Source organism: Echinops telfairi, unplaced genomic scaffold (genome assembly GCF_000313985.2).
Source record: "Echinops telfairi isolate 266 unplaced genomic scaffold, ASM31398v2 ScPeMD7_3533;HRSCAF=4204_0, whole genome shotgun sequence".
Taxonomy (NCBI): domain Eukaryota; kingdom Metazoa; phylum Chordata; class Mammalia; order Afrosoricida; family Tenrecidae; genus Echinops; species Echinops telfairi.
The window spans coordinates 55,447,036-55,467,905 of record NW_022107431.1 but is presented as its reverse complement, the minus strand read 5'-3'; the positions used below and the strand labels follow the sequence as shown (position 1 = coordinate 55,467,905).

At 39.4% G+C, this 20,870-nt stretch overlaps 1 protein-coding gene across 1 annotated transcript in view; it reads left to right on the top strand.

Annotated features, from left to right (window-relative positions):
* The window catches only part of TRDN (triadin), a 162,027-nt gene that overhangs the window by 67,483 nt on the left and 73,674 nt on the right, over positions 1–20,870 (top strand). The window contains exon 2 of the mRNA XM_030886728.2: positions 10,895–11,104. Coding sequence (XP_030742588.2) covers positions 10,895–11,104 — 210 coding nt within the window. The remainder of the gene's footprint in view (positions 1–10,894; positions 11,105–20,870) is intronic.

The window sequence follows — 20,870 nt, the reverse complement described above, 5'->3', positions numbered from 1 at the left end:
ATAAGGCCAGCTTTTTTTTGAGGCAAAACAATTTTCATCCTTGAAATAGAATAAACTGTAATTTTTTTTCTTTCTTTTTTTTAAAACATTTTATTAGGGGCTCATACAACTGTTATCCAAATTCATACACACATCAATTGTGTAAAGCGCATTTGTACATCGTTTCTCAAAACATTTTCTCTCCATTTAAACCCCCGACATTAGGTCCTCATTTTTCCCCTCCCTCCCCGCTGCCCCCTCCCTCATGAGCCCTTGATAGTTTATAAATGGGTATTTTGTCATATCTTGCCCTCTCCGACGTCTCCCTTCACCCACTTTTCGGTTGTCTGTCCCCCAGGGAGGAGGTCACACACAGTTCCATGTAATCGGTTCCCTCTTTCCTACCCATTCTCCCTTTACCCTCCCTGTTTCGCCACTCACACCACTGGTCCTGTAGGGCTCATCCATCCTGGATTCCCTGTATTTTCATAGTGAATGATGGGGGGAGTGCGGAGTGGAGATCCAAAGCCCATTAGTAGGCCACTGGAGATCCCCTTGCAGAGGGGTCTCGGGGAGGAGATGAGCCAGTCAGGGTGCGATGTAACAATGATGAGAAATACAACTTTCCTCTAGTTCCTAAATGTTTCCTCCCCGCTCCCACTACCGTGACTCGAATTCGATCTTGCAAGTCTGGCTAGACCAGAGGAGGTACACTGGTACAGATAAACTGTAATTTTTAAAGGGCTGAAAAATCATTCTACGTTATTTCTTGAGTAAAGTGCATTATGTATATCAATTCAAATATCTATGGTTATTTTGAGCAAGAGTATTGGCGTGAATTTTCATGGTTTATCATGTCTCCCAAAGTCTCTTTTATTTAATTTCTATATACACATACTTCCTCTAAAATCATAATTCAATTTCACAGTTTTCCTTGTATATGACATATAGACATTCCACAAACACTACAATTTTCAAACTGCATAAATGAAAAGATAAAAACGTTCACTCTTTAACTTGAATTGTCATGGGATCTTTTTATATAGCTTCACTAAAGGTTTTATCTACATGCACATTTGTTATGAGCACTTAAAAATGATTTATACAATTATGACTAGGTAAAAATACACATTTTTATCTTGCTTTTATAGTTCAAACTCCTCTCTCTTTTACTCTTGTTCTTGAAAGAAAAAAAAATAACGTAGAGTTTTATCCCATCCATATTGGAGTCCTGGTAGCGTAGAGATTGCACGTTCTCCTACAATCTTCAAGGTTAGCAGTTTAATGCCACCAGCTTCTCAATGCTAGAAAGATGGGACTTTCTATGAGGATGAAGAATCACAATCTCGGAAACTCACAGCCGCAGTTCTACTCTGTCCTATAGGGTCGCCAGAAGTCAGGATCCACTGGATGTCAGCGAACACCATCCATTGTTGCAGAGTGAAAATCAAAATTCATAATTAAATGGAAGTTTCTGTGAAAATACGTTTATAAGATTTTATTTATGCCATTCTAGAATATAGGAAATTTCTTTAAGAATTCCGAGAAAGCTTGTATTGCCAGTGTCCCATAGGGATAATAAGTGGCAAATGCAGTCGGCATTTCTTCATGTGATCAATAAGGCATGATGAGGTTAAGTGACTTCTATCAGGAGGCTTGTGCTTCATTATTCTGTGTGTAACCCGAATGCAAGAGCCCTCCTTGTGCCTCTAGATAAGCAGCCTCATGTTACTGTAGGGAACAGAGTCATATGGCTCTTCAGACTGATCCCTATTTCTTTTGAACCTAATTCTGGCTGTCTGGTAATCAAAATAATTTGTATGAAATCAAAAGGAATGAAATTAAAAAGTAAGTACATATTCTAGCTGCTTCGCTCCCATTCTGAGATGCCAACTTTCAAGATGCAGCGCCCATACCAAATTGCTCAGCAATAGTTACCCCTCGTTTTTTCACCCACATCAATAACTAACTCTTGTCATCCATCTTCAAAGTGCTTCTCAAACAAATAATCTCCACGTACCCACGCTTCTCTTTGCCTTTTTCTTGACCAGCTGTCGAAGAGAGCAATTCCACCACCCCTCACCCCCCTTCAATGCCTTCCCTCCTGGTTCTCTGTATTACAGGAAGCAAATTTGAATAGGAAAAAAAAAGGTGAAAGTTTGGGTGCTTCCACAGCAAAGACCAACAAACACTGAAGTTTCCATAAACACAGTGACCCTTAGGTTTCTATAGGTTGTTAATGACTTTGGGGCTATAAATGAAAGAAAAATTTTTTTATTACATTTGACTTTTTATTTATTTTTAGTTAAAGTGATGATGTAAAATGTTGAGGATATAGAAAGCTTCCATAATCATTTATTATTAACTTTATCATTCTAATTTATCTAAAATAGGGTACTATGATGTCTTAGTAAGATTGTAAAATGGAATAAAATCTGGATTTCATAATATTATCAACACTTTACAAAATATGAAAAGTAATGCCTTAACTCTGAGCTTTCATGGTTTGCCAACATTCTTCCCTTTCTTATTTTTCTGAAAAATACAAGAAATATCAAAATTCATGTTCTCATTTTATTTTCTGGCTTTAAAGATGTGACCAGGATTCATCTATTTATATCAAATTGTCACACATTTTGCGTCTCAGCTTCGAGGTACCAACCAGGTGTGTGAGATATTGTCTACAGAAGTCCTGCCTAATTCTCAGCTCACAGAAGAAAATCTGAAGGGCAAAAGCAATTTTTCAGGTGTTGTCTACTCAGCAGCAGTAGGAAGCGATCCAGAGCTTTTTGTAAATTGGAGATTAGCAACATATCAACTTTCAGGTGTGCCGCTCCTTACCACTCATAATTCACTTACTCTCCTGCAAATCATTATTCCAAAGGTTGGATTCACTTGTAGCCCCACTTGGGTCTTAAATCAGATTTCAAAGCACTCCTTATCATTCATCCATTTTCAGAACTGCCATTAGAAGTGATGGGAATTTGGCACAAAAATCAATGAGAGGATATAATATGAGCTCTTTCTAATTTTCCTTCTTTGAGCACCATCTCAAGTATAGTCTGTGAAATCTGCTCTCTGAAGATATTTTTTCTTCTTTTTGCTATCATTTCAAATAAATTGAGTTCATGAACTTGGGGTATTCTTATAATTTTTCAGAAAAGAACAGATATTCATAGCCACTAGCTTTAAATTTTGTCACAAAATAATTTTAGAATCTTAAGTAAATCATTTTACCACTGATATTCTTCCTCAGCTTCTTATTCTTAAAAAATATGGGCCTAGATTTAAAACTGTTAGACTAACATATTATCACCCTGTGATGAGTCGGGATTGACTCACTAACAGCCAGTGTGGTTTGGGAGTTACATCTGATTATCATTAACATTTCCTGACTGTATTTGATTTCTCTGCCCTGGATAATCATAGAATTTTATGTTACTTCTCTTATTTTATAAAGAGAAGGATGCTTGATCAATGCCATAGGTAAGGAAATACATAATTTTTTTAAAGTAACACTTTTAAAGTGACATTAATTGAATACTTAATGTTGTAGACTGTATTATATTATTTTTCCTTCCATACCTGAAAGTGGTCCCTTAAAGTAGGCTGACAGCATCAGCACTCTGTGTAAGCATTGCTTTAACAGGTTCAAACAAAAAGCATGAACAGAAAAAGACAAAAAATGAATAGTTAAAAACTTGTTCATCAACAGACTTTATCAACAAAGTAAAGAAACAACTTACAAATTGGAAGAAATAATTTGGGGACCATATACCCAGAATATTTAAAGCATGTTTAAAATTTAACAACAAAAAGTCAACCAACCTGTTTTTCAAAATTAGACAAATGGCTTGAATAGATTTTTCATCAAAGCAGATGACCAAAAGGACAACAAATATATGAAAAGATATTCAATCATATTAGTTTCATTAATCAGCATCCAAATTCAGTGCCGTTTGAGTAAATGATGACTCGCGGAGACCCTGTAGGATCGAGTAGAACCGCCCCTTTGGGTTTCATTACAGGAGCATAAAACCTCATCTTTCTCCCAGGAGCAGCAGGTGGGTCCCAACTGATGGTCTTGTGGTTAGAAGTGTTACATGTAACTCGCTACACTCCTTATTTTAATCAAAGCCGTGGGCATCATCACTTTCTGCAAACTAAGATGACTATGATTAAATATGCAGCAAACAAAACGTTTTGATGAGGATGTATAGGAATCCTCATCCACTACTGCTAGGATTTTAAAATGGTTTATCTTCTGGGGAAAACAGTTGGGTGGTTCCTCAAAAGATTAATTCCACTCCTACGTGTATACGTATGTCCATTAGTGTGCCCGCTCATGCATGCACTGCTCTATTCCAAACAAGGTGTGTGAACTGTGGTCTGCGATGCATGGATGGTTGCCATTGAGTGCTTACTAGTCCAGGTACCTTAACATCAATATTAGGGTATTTTCAAAATAAAGGTGCAGTAAAAAAAGCAGTTTCCTGAGGGATTTGTGTACCGGTGTAACCTCTCTCCAGGCAGAGAGGTTAGCTCAGAAAGTTACATAAACATGCAAATATTCTCAATAGCCATAAAAGGAATTCAGTTATTTGAACCAGTAGTTCTATAGATGATTATATCTCAATGAAATAATCATTGTGTGCTGATTAAACTTTTGGTGTGTCCCAAGATAGAAACGTTTTTAAAATAAACTATGTGCAGTTGAGGATATACTTACTAAGAAATATACAACAGGAAGAGAATATGTTTATTATTAAAAAACATAAAGGATACTACGATTAGGATTTAGAAAAAAAATTCCAAATAGGTTTGAGGGCAAATCAAGAAGTATTGCTACAAAATCAGAATCTTTTATTTAAAAAAAACCCAAACTATCCAAGTGCGAAGCTATTGGCCCTTGGTATGTTTTTCACCTAGGTCCATCCATTTTGGATGGTGGTGTTTCTGTTTCCCTAACCTCCCTCCAGAGATTTCTACACTCTCTGATGCTGTTGTTGTTAGTTGCCATTGAGTTGGTTCCAACCCACAGTGACACTGCACAACAGCATTCAACACTGCACAGTCCTGCGCCACCCGCACGATCATTCCCATGCTCGAGACCACTGATGCAGCCAGCACATCAATCCATCTTGTTCAGGACTGCTGTCTTTTTCACCACCGCTCCACTTTACCAAACATGATATCCTTTGCCAGGGACCGGTCTCTCCTGACAACATGTCCAAAGTATAAAAGACAAAGTCATGTCATCCTTGCCTCTAAGATGCACTCTGCCCTTACTTTTTCCAATACAGATCTCTTTCTCCTCTTAGCAGTCCATGGGATTTTCAATATTCTTCTCTTGCACTATAATTCTATTCTTCTACTGTCTTCCTTATTTAATGTCCAACTCTCACTTGCATATGATGCAATGGAGAATACCATGGCTTGGGTCAAGTGCATCTTATTCCTCAAAGAAATATCCTTGATTTTCAATACTCTAAAGAGCTCTTGTGCAGCAGCGTTGCCCAACGCATCTTTTGATCTCTGGACTGCTGCTTACATGAGCATTGATTGTGGATCCAAGGAAGACAAAACTCATTGACGACTTCAACCGTTTCTTCATTTATTATGATGTTACCTATTGGTCCAGTTGTGAGTTTTTTGGTCTTCCTTACATTGAGTTGTCTTCCATTACATTGAATTATAATCCTTGATCTTCATCAGCAAGTGCATCAACACATCCTCACTTTTAGGAAGCAAGGTTGCATTGTCTGTATACCACAGGTTCTTTTTTTTTAACTTTTAAAATTTTTTATTTAATCATTTTATTGGGCTCATACAATTCATCACAATACATAGATCAATTGTGTAAAGCACACCTATACATTTATTGCCCTCATCATTCCCAAAATTTGTTTTCCTCTTGGGTTCCTGGAATCAGCTCATTTTCTTTTTTTCCCTCTCCCCCTCCATTCCCCCTCCCCCTCCCCCATGAACCCTTAATAATTTATAAATTATTATTATATCTTACCTTATGCTGCCCAGCGTCTCCCTTCACCCACCCCTCAGCTGCCCATCCCCCAGAGAGGAGGTTATATGTAGATCCCCGTGACCAATTCCCCCTTTCTATGCCCCCCTTCCCTCCTGGTATCGCCACTGTCACTCCTGGTCCTGAGGGATTCATCTGTCCTAGATTTCCTGTGTTTCCAATTCCCATCTGTATTGCTGTGCATCCTCTTGTCTAACCAGATTTGCAAGGCAGAATAGGGGTCCTGGTAGTTGGGGGGAGGAAGCTAAGAACTAGAGGAAGGTTGTGGATTTCATTATTGCTATACTGAACCCTAAGTGACTCATCTCCTCCCCACTACCCCTCTGCAAAGTATGTCCAGTTGTCTAGAGATGGGCATTGGGTCCTCATCACACGCCACCCTCATTGACGATGATATGATTCTTCCCCACTGCCTTTGGTGTTTGAAGCCTGGACCCTTCGGCCCTTCCGTGTGCTGCTTCCATGTGGGCTTTGTTGCTTCTGGGCTAGATGACCACTTGTTTACTTTTAAGCCTTTAAGTCCCCAGACGCTATAGGTCTTGATAGCCGGGCACCATCAGCCTTCTTCACCACACTTACTTATGCACACATTTGTCTTCAAGGGAACAACACATGGTTCAAAACCAATGGTAGGGAGGGGATGGGAGGACTGGTAGGGAGTGACCAAGGGGAAGGTAACTGCAAGGAATTACCGAAACCAGAATGAGGGCTGAACATGGTAATGGGACAGGAAGAAAGTGTAAAGAAATAGAGGAAAGAAGTAGGAGTATTTAAGATTGCGGGGGGAACGGACCTAGGTGCAAATAATTATAGGTTTGGTAGTAGGGTGGCAGGTGGACATTGAGCCTTCTCATGCGCATTCCCCTAAGAGCAGCTTGCTCAGCTAAACGGTCACTTCATGATACCTACCTTCCAGACATGATCGCTGAAGACTGACGTGTGCATAAGCAAATGTGGTGAAGAAAGCTGATGGTGCCCAGCTATCAAAAGATATAGCGTCTGGGGTCTTAAAGGCTTGTAGGCAAACAAGCGGCCATCTAGCTCCGAAACAATAAAGCCCACAGAGAAGACGCACACGAGCCTGTGCGAACACAATCAGGTAGCAGACACCAAAGAACAAAAACCATCATTGTGTGGCCACCTTACCACAGGTTCTTAATAAGCTTTCTTTCTATCCTGATGCCTCACTCTTCTTCATATAATCCAGCTTCTCTGGTAATTTGCTCTGTATATAGATAGGACAAAATGGTTAGAAGATACAACCCTGACACACATCTTTCCTGATTTAAACCATGCAGTATTCCCTACTCCTTTTCTCACAACTTTCTGTTCACAGTTGAATGAACAGAACCATCTTGGATATCCTACTGAAAAACAGCAGCTTGGACATCCTCAAAGTATTCATAATGCTTCATTTTAAACATTCTTCAAGTTTGTGGAATGAAAAGAAGTCAAAAGCACAACAAGCTCAGGGTGGTGAGGTAAACGGGCTAAGGATTCCCATGGAAATTCTCCTATACTGGTCCTTGCAACCTTCAAAGAATGAGCAGGTGAATTGTCTTGATAGCGAAAGAAAAAAAATCCTGGCACAATTTTTCTGATCTTTTTCTCACCAGTTTACCATTGTCTTCAAACGTCTTCATATTAAACCTCTATGCTAACCTATACCCTCAGAGATAAGGTGTCAAGCACATTCCTTTGGATCCAGATTCATAACCTTCTGACTGATCTACTGCCTTGAATTTAACTGGTCCAGAAGATCCCCTAGGAAGCCACTGTTTTGATTGGACCTTGCTCACTGGATTATATTAGAAAATCCAAAATTTATATCCTGTTACAGATCAAGCCACAAAATCATCTTGATTAATTTCATTCTTTTGTATCACTTTATTGGGGCTCCTACAGCTCTTATCATAATCCATACATACATCCATTGTGTCAAGCGAATTTGTAGATATGTTGCCATCATCATTTTCAAAAAATGTTTCTTCTACTTGAGTCCTTGGTATCAGCTCCTCATTTTTTCCCTTCCCTCTCCCACCCTCCCTCCCTTATGAACCCTTGATAAATTATAAATTATTATTATTTTTCCATGTCGTAAACTGATCAATGTCTCCCTTCACCCACTTTTCTGTTGTCCATTCCCCAGGGAGGGGGTTATATGTAGATCATTGTGATCTGTTCTCCCTTTATCCCCCCACCTTCCCCTTCCCCTCCTGGTATCACTACTCTCATTATTGGTCCTGAGGGGTTTATCTGTCATGGATTCCCTGTATTTCCAGCTCTTATCTGCTTTCATTTACATGCCCTGGTCTAGATGGATTTGTAAGATACAATTGGGGTCTTGATAGTGAAGGGGGAGGAAGCATTAAAGAACTAGAGGAAAGTTGTATATTTCATCTGTGCTATACTGCATGCTTGTCTCATCCTTGTGACCCTTCTGTAAGGGGATGTCTAGTTGTCTACAGATGGGCTTTGGGTCTCCACTCCGCTCTCCCCATCATTCACCTTGATATAATTTTTTATTCTGGGTCTTTGATGCCTGATACCTGATCCTATCCACACCTCATGATCACACAGGCTGGTGTGCTTCTTCTATGTGGACTTTGTTGCTTCTCAGCTATTATATGACCACTTGTTTGTCTTAAAGACTTTAAGACCCCAGATGCTATATCTTTTGATAGCCGGGCACCATCAGCTTTCTTTTGATTAATTACATTTGTGCTAATAGACTGATGGGAAAATCAGTTCTTAGGAAGCTCATCATGGTATAGTGGGTTATGCATTGGGGTGTTAACTGCTAGGTTATCAGTTCAAAACCACCAGATGCTCGGTGGGAGCAATACAAGGCTTCTACTCTTTTAAGGATTTACAGTCTCAGAAGCACACAGGGTCAGCTCTACTTTGTCCTTTAGTGTCACTATGATTTGAAATTCACTTGATGGCAGTCATTTTTGTTTTGTTTATGCTTTTTTTTGGTTGAGCTCATTGACCTTTGCATAAAGTTTTTGGCATCTATGAAGCTAAATTGTGCTGAAAATTTTATTTAAAAGTGAAAATGATGAATCATTGAGATCCCAACTTCAGTAGCAACACAACAATGGTAATTCTATTCTTCTACTACTAGCGCTGTCACTAATTTCTTTATTTGTCAAGATTTATGGTCTTCTTTACTTTGACTCATCTCTGAGTTCTTCCCGACTTTCCTTAAAACTGGATTCCTCTCAAAACTGTTGCTTTGTATTGAGCAGAATTCCCATAAGTCTACTGCAGAATTTAAATGATTTGGAGGGATGCACACTAGAATTTTGTTAAAACTTTATACTAGTCTGACTTCAAAATATTACTTTTTCATGGCACAAGAGGTATATTTGTTCTCAAGGAATTCTAAGGAGAATATGACACCTGCATTGATGAGAGGCCTTAGCTACAGTCAGCCACTGGGCTCAGAGATTCGTTGAGTCGTGTTCTGTTTGGAATAAACGTGTTACCTGTACGAACGGAAACCCTGGGGCCAGTCCTTTTTACTTTCATAAAAGTGAGTGCAAATAGAAAAATACATTCATCATAGCTGTTTCTGGGTAGCAAAGTTACAAATCTTATTTGTTTATTTAGTTTTATATTTCATTTCACAATTTAATTTTAAGACTATATAGACATCTGACATCAGGAAAATATGTTACAAAATATAATAAAATTGAACAGCATTACTCTCTTACATTTTATGTGCCTTTTACATCTAGTAGAAAAAGAACACGACGCAAGCAAAGAAAAAAAGAAGCAATGAAAAATCTTTATAGGATTGTCAATTATTCAATTAAATCAGGATTTCCAGATAGAACTTCCCACAGGGGAATTGTTTTTCCCTGATAAACATGGGCTGCTAGAAGACAAACTGGTCAGACCTGGAAGAGGTATGGCCAGAGTGCCCCTTAGAGGCAAGGGTGGGAGGCTTTGTCTTTAATAATTTGGACATGTTGTCAGGAGAGACCAGCCCGTGGAGAAGGGCATAGTGTCTGGTAAAGTGGAGGGGCAGTAAAAGACAGCAAGGCCCTCAAGGAAGTGCCTTGACACAGTGCCTGAATACAGTGGGCTCAAGCTGAGGAACAATTGCGATGTTGGCATAGGACAGGGCAGTGTTTTGTTCTGTTGTGCATAAGGTCGCTGAGGGTGGGAACTGACTCAATGACACCTAACAACAACAACAACAACAACAACCAACAGTGATTATTCCCAAGAAGAGGTATTTGTGTATTCAGCATTGGCATATTAAATAAATTGATTTATTTATAAAGTAAATAAATAATGTATATTTGACAAGTATTGTTTCTCTTTATGAAAGTGGATATAGAAAGTGGTATGTAGCTATAGGAGCCCTGGTGACCGTGAGCTATGTGCTGGGCTGCTAACTGCAAGGTCAGCAGTTAGACACCACCATATGTCCCATGGGAGAATGATGAAGATTTCTACTTTCACGAAATGTTCCAGTCTTAGAAACTCACAGAGGCAGCTCTACCCTGTTCTGTAGAGTCACAAAGAGTCAGACTCAACTTGATGGCAGTAGATTTGGTTTGATTTTTAAAGCAGGGTGCAAAAATAAATTGAAAATAAGGACAAGATGTGTGGCCTGAGTGGTGGCACTTAGGGACCTTGGGAAACTGGAGAGCTGATTCTAGGAGCATATGCGTTTCAAGGAGGAAGATAAGTGGCGAAGGAGAGAGAAGGGGTTAATGGGCATGGAGGCAGGTCCCTGTCCTCAAAGAGGTGGCTTCTATGTTAGAAGTGAATTAATCTAGCTTTTACAAATTATGGTTTCGGTCACAAATATTTGACCTGCATTTCTGAATCATAATTCTCTTCTCTACGTTTGTTTAGGAATTGCATCTACAACCACAACGGTGATAGACAACAAAAATGGGTCCGTGCCCAAGTCCCCTGGGAAAGCGCTGAAGAGGACAGTCACAGAGGACATAGTGACAACATTCAGCTCCCCCGCAGCCTGGCTCCTGGTCATTGCTCTCATAATCACATGGTCAGCTGTCGCCGTGGTTATGTTTGATCTAGTGGATTACAAAAACTTTTCAGGTAGGATTGATCAAAATTGGCATTTAAATGGAAACAAACATAACTTTTCTGGTTTTGTTCTCCCTCAACTCATCTTAGTGTAAAAATTAAAGAATACAAATTGTGTGCCTTATTTTAGATTTTGAGTCAATATTGGTTATAGAGTTTCATCAATTCTCCTTTGTTTTTCAGCCTCTACTGATATCAATTTGAGAATTAAATATCATAAAATTTTTTCATAGTTTGATACATTCAAATAATTGCATGAGAATCCAATACTTACACTTATCAAGTTTATAATTATGTAAGTATACTACAGCATTTACTGTTGAAAGGTATATGTTCTTTATTCTTTAATAAAAAGAAGAGCTTCACAAAATGAGGTTTGCATAATGTTGTTATTAGGTGCCATTGAGTTGCTTCCAACTCATAACCACCCAATGCACAACAGAACAAAAGAGTGCAATGTCCTACACAATCATCACAACTGTTCTTGTGTCTGAGCCCATGATTGAAGCCACTGTGTCCATCTGTCTTGCCGAGGGCCTTCTCGTTGCTGCCCCTCTAGTGAGCACAACTGCATCATGATCCATGTACACGTTCCTATGAGCACAGTGAGGTCTTCTGGAATTCCTATTCTTCTCAAGCCTACCTAGAGTTTGTTATCATCCACATGATCCATTGTCTTTTCATAGTCAATTAGAAAAAGGCATCTTTCCAATAGTCTGTATTTAGCCAAGATCCACCTGACATCACTAATGATACCCTGTACTCCATGTCCTCCTGTGAATGCAGCAAGCACTTGGAGCAGCTCCTGGTCATTGTCCTGTTGAGACCATCGTGGATGATCTTCAGGAACCTTTTACTTGCATTTGATAGTAATGCTACTGTCCTATAATTTGAGCATTCTGTTAAGTCACCTTTCTTTGGAATGGGTACAAATATGGACCTTTTCCAGTCAGCTGACCAAGTAGCTGTCTTCTAATTTTCCTGGCATAGATAAGTAAGTCCTTCCAGTGCTTCATCAGCTGTTGAAACATGGCAATTGGAATTCCATCAATTTCAGGAGTCTTGTTTTTCGCTAATGTTTTCAGTACAGCTTGAACTTCTTCCTTCAATACCACTGGTTCTTCCTCATATGCTTTCTCTTGAAATGTTGAGATGTCTAGGTGTTCTGGGTACAGTGACTGTGATTTTTTTCTTTCCATCTTCTTTAGATGTTTTCTGCATATGTTTTGGCCACGGATCTTTATTATTACAATTCAAGGCTTAATTTTTTTCTTTAGTTCTTTAAGTTTAAAATATGCTGAGTGTGTTCTTCATTCGTGGTTTTCTAACTCTAGGTCTGTATTAGCCTGGGTAGACTAGAGAAACAAATTCATAGGCACGCATATGCATATAAGGAAGAGCTTTATATACAAGAGCAAATGAATACTGAGAAAGCATCCCAGCCCAGTCCAGATCAAGTCCATAAATCCAATATTAGCCCATATGTCCAATACCAATCTATACAGTCCTACTCTGACTTACAAAACACATGCAATGACTCTGAATGCAGGAAGATCATAGGCCAGCAGGTAGGAAGTCTTGTGGATCCAGTGGCGGTTGAGACATCTCAGCAATGACAGAGGTCTCCACTTGTCTACTTCAGCTCCATGGCTCTAGCGTAGCTTCATGTGTCTTGGCAGCAAGCACGTCTCACAAGGAATGGGAGTGTGTCCTGCCTCCAGCGACCTATTTATCTCCTTAGAGCCTCCAAATGAGGTCTTCAAGTTGTGACCTGATTGACAGGCTACACTCTACCCCTTCACTCTTAAGTCTCAAATTGACAACAGATTATGTAACTACCAGCAAGTCTTTGCACACTTAATTACAATAGTTTAGATTGTCTTCTTGAGCTGTCTTTTGAAAATTTCTCTTCAGTCCTTTGACTTCATGACCTTTTCCCATTTGCCTTAGTTACTGTATTATTAAGAGCAATTTTCAGAGTCTCTTCTGAAATTTATTTCCTGTCTTTTAAAAAGATATTTACTTTCCTCATGAATGATGTTTTTGATGTTCACCCACATCTCATCAGATCTTCTGTCATTGGTGTTTAATGTGTTTTCTGTCATTAGTGTTTAATGTTCTTGAGATGTTCTCCAAATTCAGATAGAACATACTCCAGGTCCTATTGTGCCCCTCATTGATTTTTAATTTTCTTCAGTTTCAGCTTACAGCTACAAGAGAACAAGGAATTGCCTGGTTCTGCACCATCTGTACAACTCTTCCTGAGATGATAGAATCCATTATTGTAGCCACTATGTCAATCAAGCTTGTTGAATGTCTAGCTCCTTTTTGCTGCCCGCTACTTTACCAAACATGATGTCCTTCTCCAGGGACTGACATCCCCTGACATGTCCAAAGTAGATGAGATGAAATCTTGCCATACTTTCCTCTAAGCTAAATTCTGACTATACTTCTTCCAAGACAGAAGTTCGTTTGGCAACCAATGGTACTTTCAACAAGCTTTAGTAGCAACACAATTCAAATGCATCAACTCTTCTTTGGTCTTCCTTACTCAAAGTCAAATTTTTGCATGCATATGAGACAATTGAAAACACCATCGCTTGGTTCAGGTGCTTCTTAGTCCTTAAAGTAACATCTTGGCTTTCAGCCCTTTAAGAGGCCTTTAAATGTTTTAACAGCAGTTTTACCCACTGCAATGCACCCTTTGATCTCTTGACTGCTGCTCCCCTGAGCATGGATTGTGGATCCAAGCAGATCAAGCCCTTGACACAACCTGAACTTGATCTGAGCAATTGATGGTCTGTTCCCCAATCAGCCTCTCATCTTGTTTCAGCTGCTAGTATCGAGCTTCTCCATCAGCTCTTCCCACAGATGTAATCAATTTGATTTCTTTGTATTCCATCGGGAGAAGTCTATGCATAGTTGCCATTTGTGTTGTTGAAAAAATGTGTTTACGATGAAGAATGTGTTGGTCTTTCAAAATTCTATTATACAATCTCCAGCTTTGCTTCCATCACCAAGACCATATTTTCCAAATACTGCTGCTTCCTGGTTATTTCATATTAGATTGTGGAAAACACACAATTTACAATAGAGTAACTATTGGGGGACTGCAATTAGGTACTACGGATAAAGCCTAGGCTACTTTTCACTTACTAGGGCTAAAGGTGGCCTCTGCATCACTCTTGTTTTATTATTTCTTTCAGTAAGTGTGTATTAGGGATGGGAAGGAACTCCTCCTACATTTTGTATATTTATTAATGACCTAGCCATAATTCATTCCTGAAAAAAGAAACCTCGGAGTCATCCTTGAATTGTCTATCTAAATGTTTCAAGGTGCGCCCATTTGTGATTCCAGATGCAACTCAAATAGGACTCCCTTTTCAAAGAATTTACAGTCTTCATATATATATTCTTAACACTTTATGGGTAATTATATTAAAGTGGTGAACACATTGTTTCATAATTATCTGTTTGTTCATCTATATCTCAGAAATGTCAAACTTCTCTCAGAAAGGAATACAGTATTATTCACCTCTGTAAATGAGAGTGTATCATACAGTAGGTTCTCTAACATATGTTAGACTTATGAGTAATATTGGCATTTGATTTTGTAATACTCTTTTCTATTCTGAAAGAATATACATATTTAGATAAATAATCTTCCATTGCTTTCATTCAATCAATTATGAAGACTGAAAATTCTTTGAAAAGGGAGTCCTATTTGAGTTGCATCTTGAATCACAAATGGGCGCCGTGAAGCATTTAGATAGACAATTCAAATCATCTTCCATTGGTTTCATTCAAGCAAATTTTTTATCAGCTTTTGAAAGAAAATGCAACTAGATTGTAAAGGTAAAAAATAGAAATATATTTATGCAAAAATAATTTCTTTTAGAAGGATCAGTACAGGGCTAGTCCCCATGAGGTGGAGGTAGTTGTCCTAAATGTTCATATGCCACTCATCATCCCTGGTGTCAGCCACCATCTTTCTCTCCATTTTGTGCCCTCATGCCCCAGGCGTCTGTAGTTTTCCCTGCAGCACCTGCCAGAACTCACATACCGCCAAGGGAATGGCTCACCTGGTGGCAGGAGGTTGCCAGTCCCACATTTGTAGTTCAGATATCTGCCTGGAGTAGTCCCCTCATTCACATCCACCGGGCTGCTCACTCACAAGGCTGCTGAAGCTGGTAGACCAGGTCAGGTGATAGGCCGTTGGCTCGAGTCCAAAAACTGGAAGGTCAGGTAGGGACAAGCCAGATGCAGGATCCGGAGCAAGAATGTGAACGTTGCCACAGATGCTCAGGACAGCTTCAGAAATGAGAAATATCTGAAAGTGAAAGAAGTCTCACATGTTAGCTGGGTAAGGGACACACTGGAACCCATGTCACAACAGATGCCTGTGCCCTGGGGCAGTGGTCTTTATGGACAGTAACTGCATTTGATAGTAATTATCACTGGGGGACAAAGCATCGGCGCATGTTCAGCCAGGAAGGGGGGGTATTGGTCACAAAGATGCTTTTATGGAGGTGTGCTTTCTTCTTTCTAGTGTCAAAAAGTTCCGGAGAAAGCATGCTGATCACCCCTGTGCATGTCATTTGGGCCGGGTCTAGTCTCAGACAGTTCTATGACCCAAGCCTCTTACTTTTTTCCATTGAGCAAGAAGCTGGTGATTTATTTTATTTTACTATTAAGGGATAGTTTAAACTAGCCACATCCCCAAAGAAACTAAGGGTGATGACTTATATCTCTAGTAAGTGGGAGCTCGAGCTATGTACTACCTTAAGGAACCCCAATGGTGATAGGCTATGCAGTGATCGGCTAACCACAAGCTCAGTGATTCTAACTCATCTCTGCAAAAACAACAAGGCTGTCTACTCCTATAAAGATTTAAAGTCTTGTAACCTTAGAGAGGCAGCTCTACCCTGTTCTGACAGACATATACCCTATGGGTATATACTTATGCCTAGGGCTGGCATAAGTTGGGATCTACTCTCTGGGAGAACTTCATTAGCAAATTACATAACTCATACCACAAATTAACTACATGTGTAGAGGCTAGGCTTTACAACACATCACACAATGAATGACTATAAATGTAATTTTATTTATTGCATTGTCAATCACTATTTTTTCAGCATAAATAATTATGTCAAAAGTCATGCAAAAAATGAAACAGGATCCCTACCACAAACCATATAAAAACCCCACAAAATCACAATGCATCAAAGACCTAAAGGTAAAACTTAAAACTATAAAGACCATTACAAAGTAGGGTCAAACATAGGGCCCTTAATACAGGATATAAACACACTATCAAACATAGCTGAAACACACAAACAGCAGAAGACACACTAGATGACTCAGAACTCCTAGAATTAGACACATATGCACTTCAAAAGATTCCATCAAGCATAAAAAGAGAATCCAAAAGAAATGACCTATTGGAAAGGCATTAATCTCTAAAATGTATAAAAAATTCTACCACCTCATAAAAGGAAAAGGTAGATAAGCCAATTAATAATGGGCTGGGGACATGAACAGACACTTCCACAAAGATAACATTCATGCATCTAACAGACACATAAAAAAATGTTTGTGATCATCAGCCATTAGAGAAATGCAAATCAAAAGGACAATATATTCCCTCTCTCCAGCATTAATAACAAAGGTTAAGAAAGCAACAAATACTGGAGAAAGTCTGGAGAAAACTGACCTCCCATGCAGTGCCGAGGGGCCTGTCAATGGTATGACCAGTGTCAAAGATGGTATGGTGCTTCCTTAAAAAGTTGAAAATAGAAACACCGTGTTTGTACTAGCAGTAGCAATCCTACTACTAGGTAGATAGAAATACGAGCCTTCACTCATGTAGAAAATCTGCACACCCATGGTCATGATGACACAATGTGCAATAGAGCAAAAGAGGACTACAGCCTAAATGCGCATCAGCGGAAGCATGCATAAACTATGGCACACAGACCCAATGGGATACTGCACGTTAAAGACTAGCACTGAATCTAAGAGAAATCTCATACTGTGGAAGGACCAGGAAGACATTACACTGAGTGAAATAATCAATCATAAAATGACAAATATTTTATGGCACTACTATCATAAAAAATATTAAAAAATCAAGAAACACTCCTAGGTGTGGGAGGCAAAGGGAGGATAACTTACTAACGAGAGGGTAGACACATATAACTTGAGGCAAAGGGAAAAGCAAACACAAACTCACCACCCCAGGTTCAATTCCGACTCCCAGGGACCTTTGAGTACAGAGTAGGACTGTTGCTATGGGTTTCCAGAGCTAGGCATCTTGAAAGAAGCAGCAAATGGCACCCTTCTCTAAAGGGGTGGCTGGTGGTTCGTGTATTGGATTGTTTTCACTGCTACCATGCAGTTAGCACCTCCCCTCATGACTCTCTATACCACCAGGGCTCCTTTGGAGGAAGAGGAAGGAAATTAAGAGGGAAGTAAGTAAGAAATGATAAAGTCAAAGGGAGACACTCCTAGGGGGATGGGAGTTAAAGGCAATGGGGACAAATACTATTAACTCTGCAATCCTGCACAGTTAATACATAGAGAAGCAAGTGACCTAAAAAACAACAATAAAGATCTCACATGCTTTCCGTGGGTCAGGAATCTGGCAGTGGAATACGTAGGTGGCTCTGGTTCCAGTTGCAGGCAAGTTGTTGGCTGGGGCTGTAGTCACGTGGAGGATTGACTGAGGCTGGTGGACACATTACCACGTGTTTCACTGCCACGGTTGCAGAGTTTAGGCCGACGGATGCTCACAGCGTGGTCCCTGGCTTTCCCTAGAACTATGTCAAATTGGAAAGGCCATTTATGACCTAGAGATCACACACTGTCATTTCCACGAAATTCCTTTGGTCACCGACTCCAGCTCTGTTTAATGTCAGAACATAAGATACAAGGTGACCACCAGGAAGCAAGTTACTGGGAGCAATTCTGAAGGCGTGCTTTCACATCTTTTATCCTCAGAAAATTGTATTGTCAAGGCCCAATATCTCTCGGTGAGTACTTAATTATAAGGAGGTGCCGTGCAATAGTTCAGGTAATAAAGTGATACTGTAAGTACAACAGGTGCAAAGAACAAGATGATGTGTTCTGATAACTGTCATCATGAGGCCATGTCTGCAATGAGAAGAATTCACCGATGGGTTTGAAATTGGGGGGAGGGGGGTGCGAGGGGGAAGCACATAAAACTTGATATTTAAAATATGATGGCTATAAATTCTTCAAATATGTAGTTTAAATACTCAGCTAATTAAAATTCAAATGATCAGTTTCGAGGACCAAAAGAATGTACATTCAAGCACCTCCTGTAATTTTACCATGAAACCTCTTACTTACTCTTATGTCAGTATTTGTTTTGTGAGGCACATTCTCTCATATTAAGATTCGGTGTCCTTTTCTCTGTTTAACAAGTTCTAATCTGCCCTTTTCATGTGGATTCTTCACAGAAAACATCCTTTGCTTCAATGAAAGCTTCAACATTTGAGTGATACTTTATGCTTCTAATGTTCATTTTAGTCGACACATTTCAAGATTTTTCTAGGGGTTCATGTTATTCTAATGATGAATATTCTTATGGATAATGTGCTTTGAACTATGTAATTGCCAATGTTTAACAAGAAAAACGAACAGTACCAGGAAGTCTGCTAGCAATAATTTTGAAGACCAGAACGAGAGTTAGCTCATCCTGGCCCTTGACTCACTCTGTGAAACTTAAGATAAGTTGATAGACTTTTTGAAGACTTAGAGAAATAGAGATTTAAAAACCCTATTTTCATAAGCAAATACTTGATTAGATTGAGAAGACTGATTCTGTCCCAGACAACCATCACAATTCCTTAATTTTAAATTTTGGTCTGATTGACCCAAATAGAGCCTACTGGCAAACCCATGGAGACAGAATAAGCTTGTAGGTATTTCTGTAAGACAATGTGAGTTGCTCTGTCGCTCTGCAACCTGTAAGATAACGGGGCGATGACTATTTCCATGGCTGTGAAATTTAGTACCTTGTCTTCTGGTCAGTACCTGATTGTGTTTGATATTTATTTATTCATAACACGACAAGACACTTTTTTGAATATCAATAAACAGAGACTGGGAGAAGGATTCCATTCATCTGTCACTTCTTCTGCAATAGTATGTGTAAGTAATCCTATGGTATTTCAGCCAGGGCTTGGTCAGAGAACAGTCATGCAGAATAAGGGATTTATGACAGGCATACTTTCTTTTATTTTGCTTCCTTTTATTGCACTTCAGAGATATTGAGTTTCTTTTGGCAAATTGAGGGTTTCTGGCAATTCTCCATTAACTAAATCTATCAGTGCCAGTTTTCGAAAGGCATGTGCTCTGTTACCTCTTTGTCTCATTCTGGTCATTAGCCCAATATTTAAAGTTTTCATAATGCACACTTAGCAGACTATAGTATATTGTAAACATGACTTTTGTGGGCCCTGAGGAACCAAATAAATATGTGTTGCTGCTCTATTGTGCCTGGAATCAAGCCTGCCATCTCTGAGATGTGCTAAAGAACCCTTGCAGCTGATGAGGTAGTCTATGTAAGGTTGTTGTAATGTGTCTGGGGCTGAGCTTGAAGTCAGCAGTCTGAAGGTTGGAAAGAACAGATGGACTTAGAGTAGGGGAGGCTAAGAACAAGTTGGAACTCATAATTGTCTCTCACCACCTCAAAGTACAATGATGTGGGTGAGATGCTGAATAAATTGCCCTCTATCACCGAGGAACGTCACACACACCTGGTCGAATGGGATATGCTGAAGGAAGCATTCCAGAGGGAGCTAGCTGAGATGCTGCCAGTTGTTGCCACATCTCAACGAGGCTCACTGACATCTCACATATAACATGCATGAGTAACAACAGCACCTGCCTTCGATAGCAAGCTTGAGAGAATGAACAACCATTAATCCTTTGTTTTTGTCTTGCAGTACTCATAAGAATTTATCATAGGGCCAACTGTGACTTGGAAACTTACATAGAAATGAATTCTGGTGCATGTAGTTTCAACTTAGCAAATTTGACACAGTACAAACAAACCACGTAGGAAGACTATGTATTTTATCATCCAAAACAGGATTCTTGTGAGTGTGTGAGGGCATGCGACTAATATGTACCTCAGATCAGAAAGATCAAGCCAAGGTGTGTGACCATCTTGACGCTATCCGCCTGGCCTCACTCCTACCTGGAAGATGGCTGTATCTGAAAGGCCCAAGAAGGGCAGGGCAAGGTTACTTCTTTTCAGTGACTGGGACTAGGGTATCAAAATGGTTGCTATAGGACTTGCCTCTATGATAATGCAGGCTCAACCATAAAAGCCCTTCTAGAAAAAAGAAGTGGGTCTTAACAATTTCATCAGACTGTAATATCTCTTCTGGACCAGAATTTATTTACTTTGGATAAAATACCTTTGGTTTTGAGGCATAAAGGGGCAGCTTTCTCCCTAAAAATTAAGTGAAACCAATAGGAGTTCAAGAGTATGACAAACAGAGGGGTCAGTCATAGTTAATAGTTTTCCTCTCAGAATATACAGATACACTGTAGCAGAAGTCTTGCCTTCCTTAATTCATGAAGTCTGATCATAATTTATTTCAATTCACATTCACAGGAAGGAAAATGAATCATTACATGATTGTGTGTGTGTGTGAGCATTCTTCACAACATTTGAAAACAATTTGGTAAGAATTAAATAAAGCAATCTAATAGAATATATGTGCTTGACACAGAGAAGGCA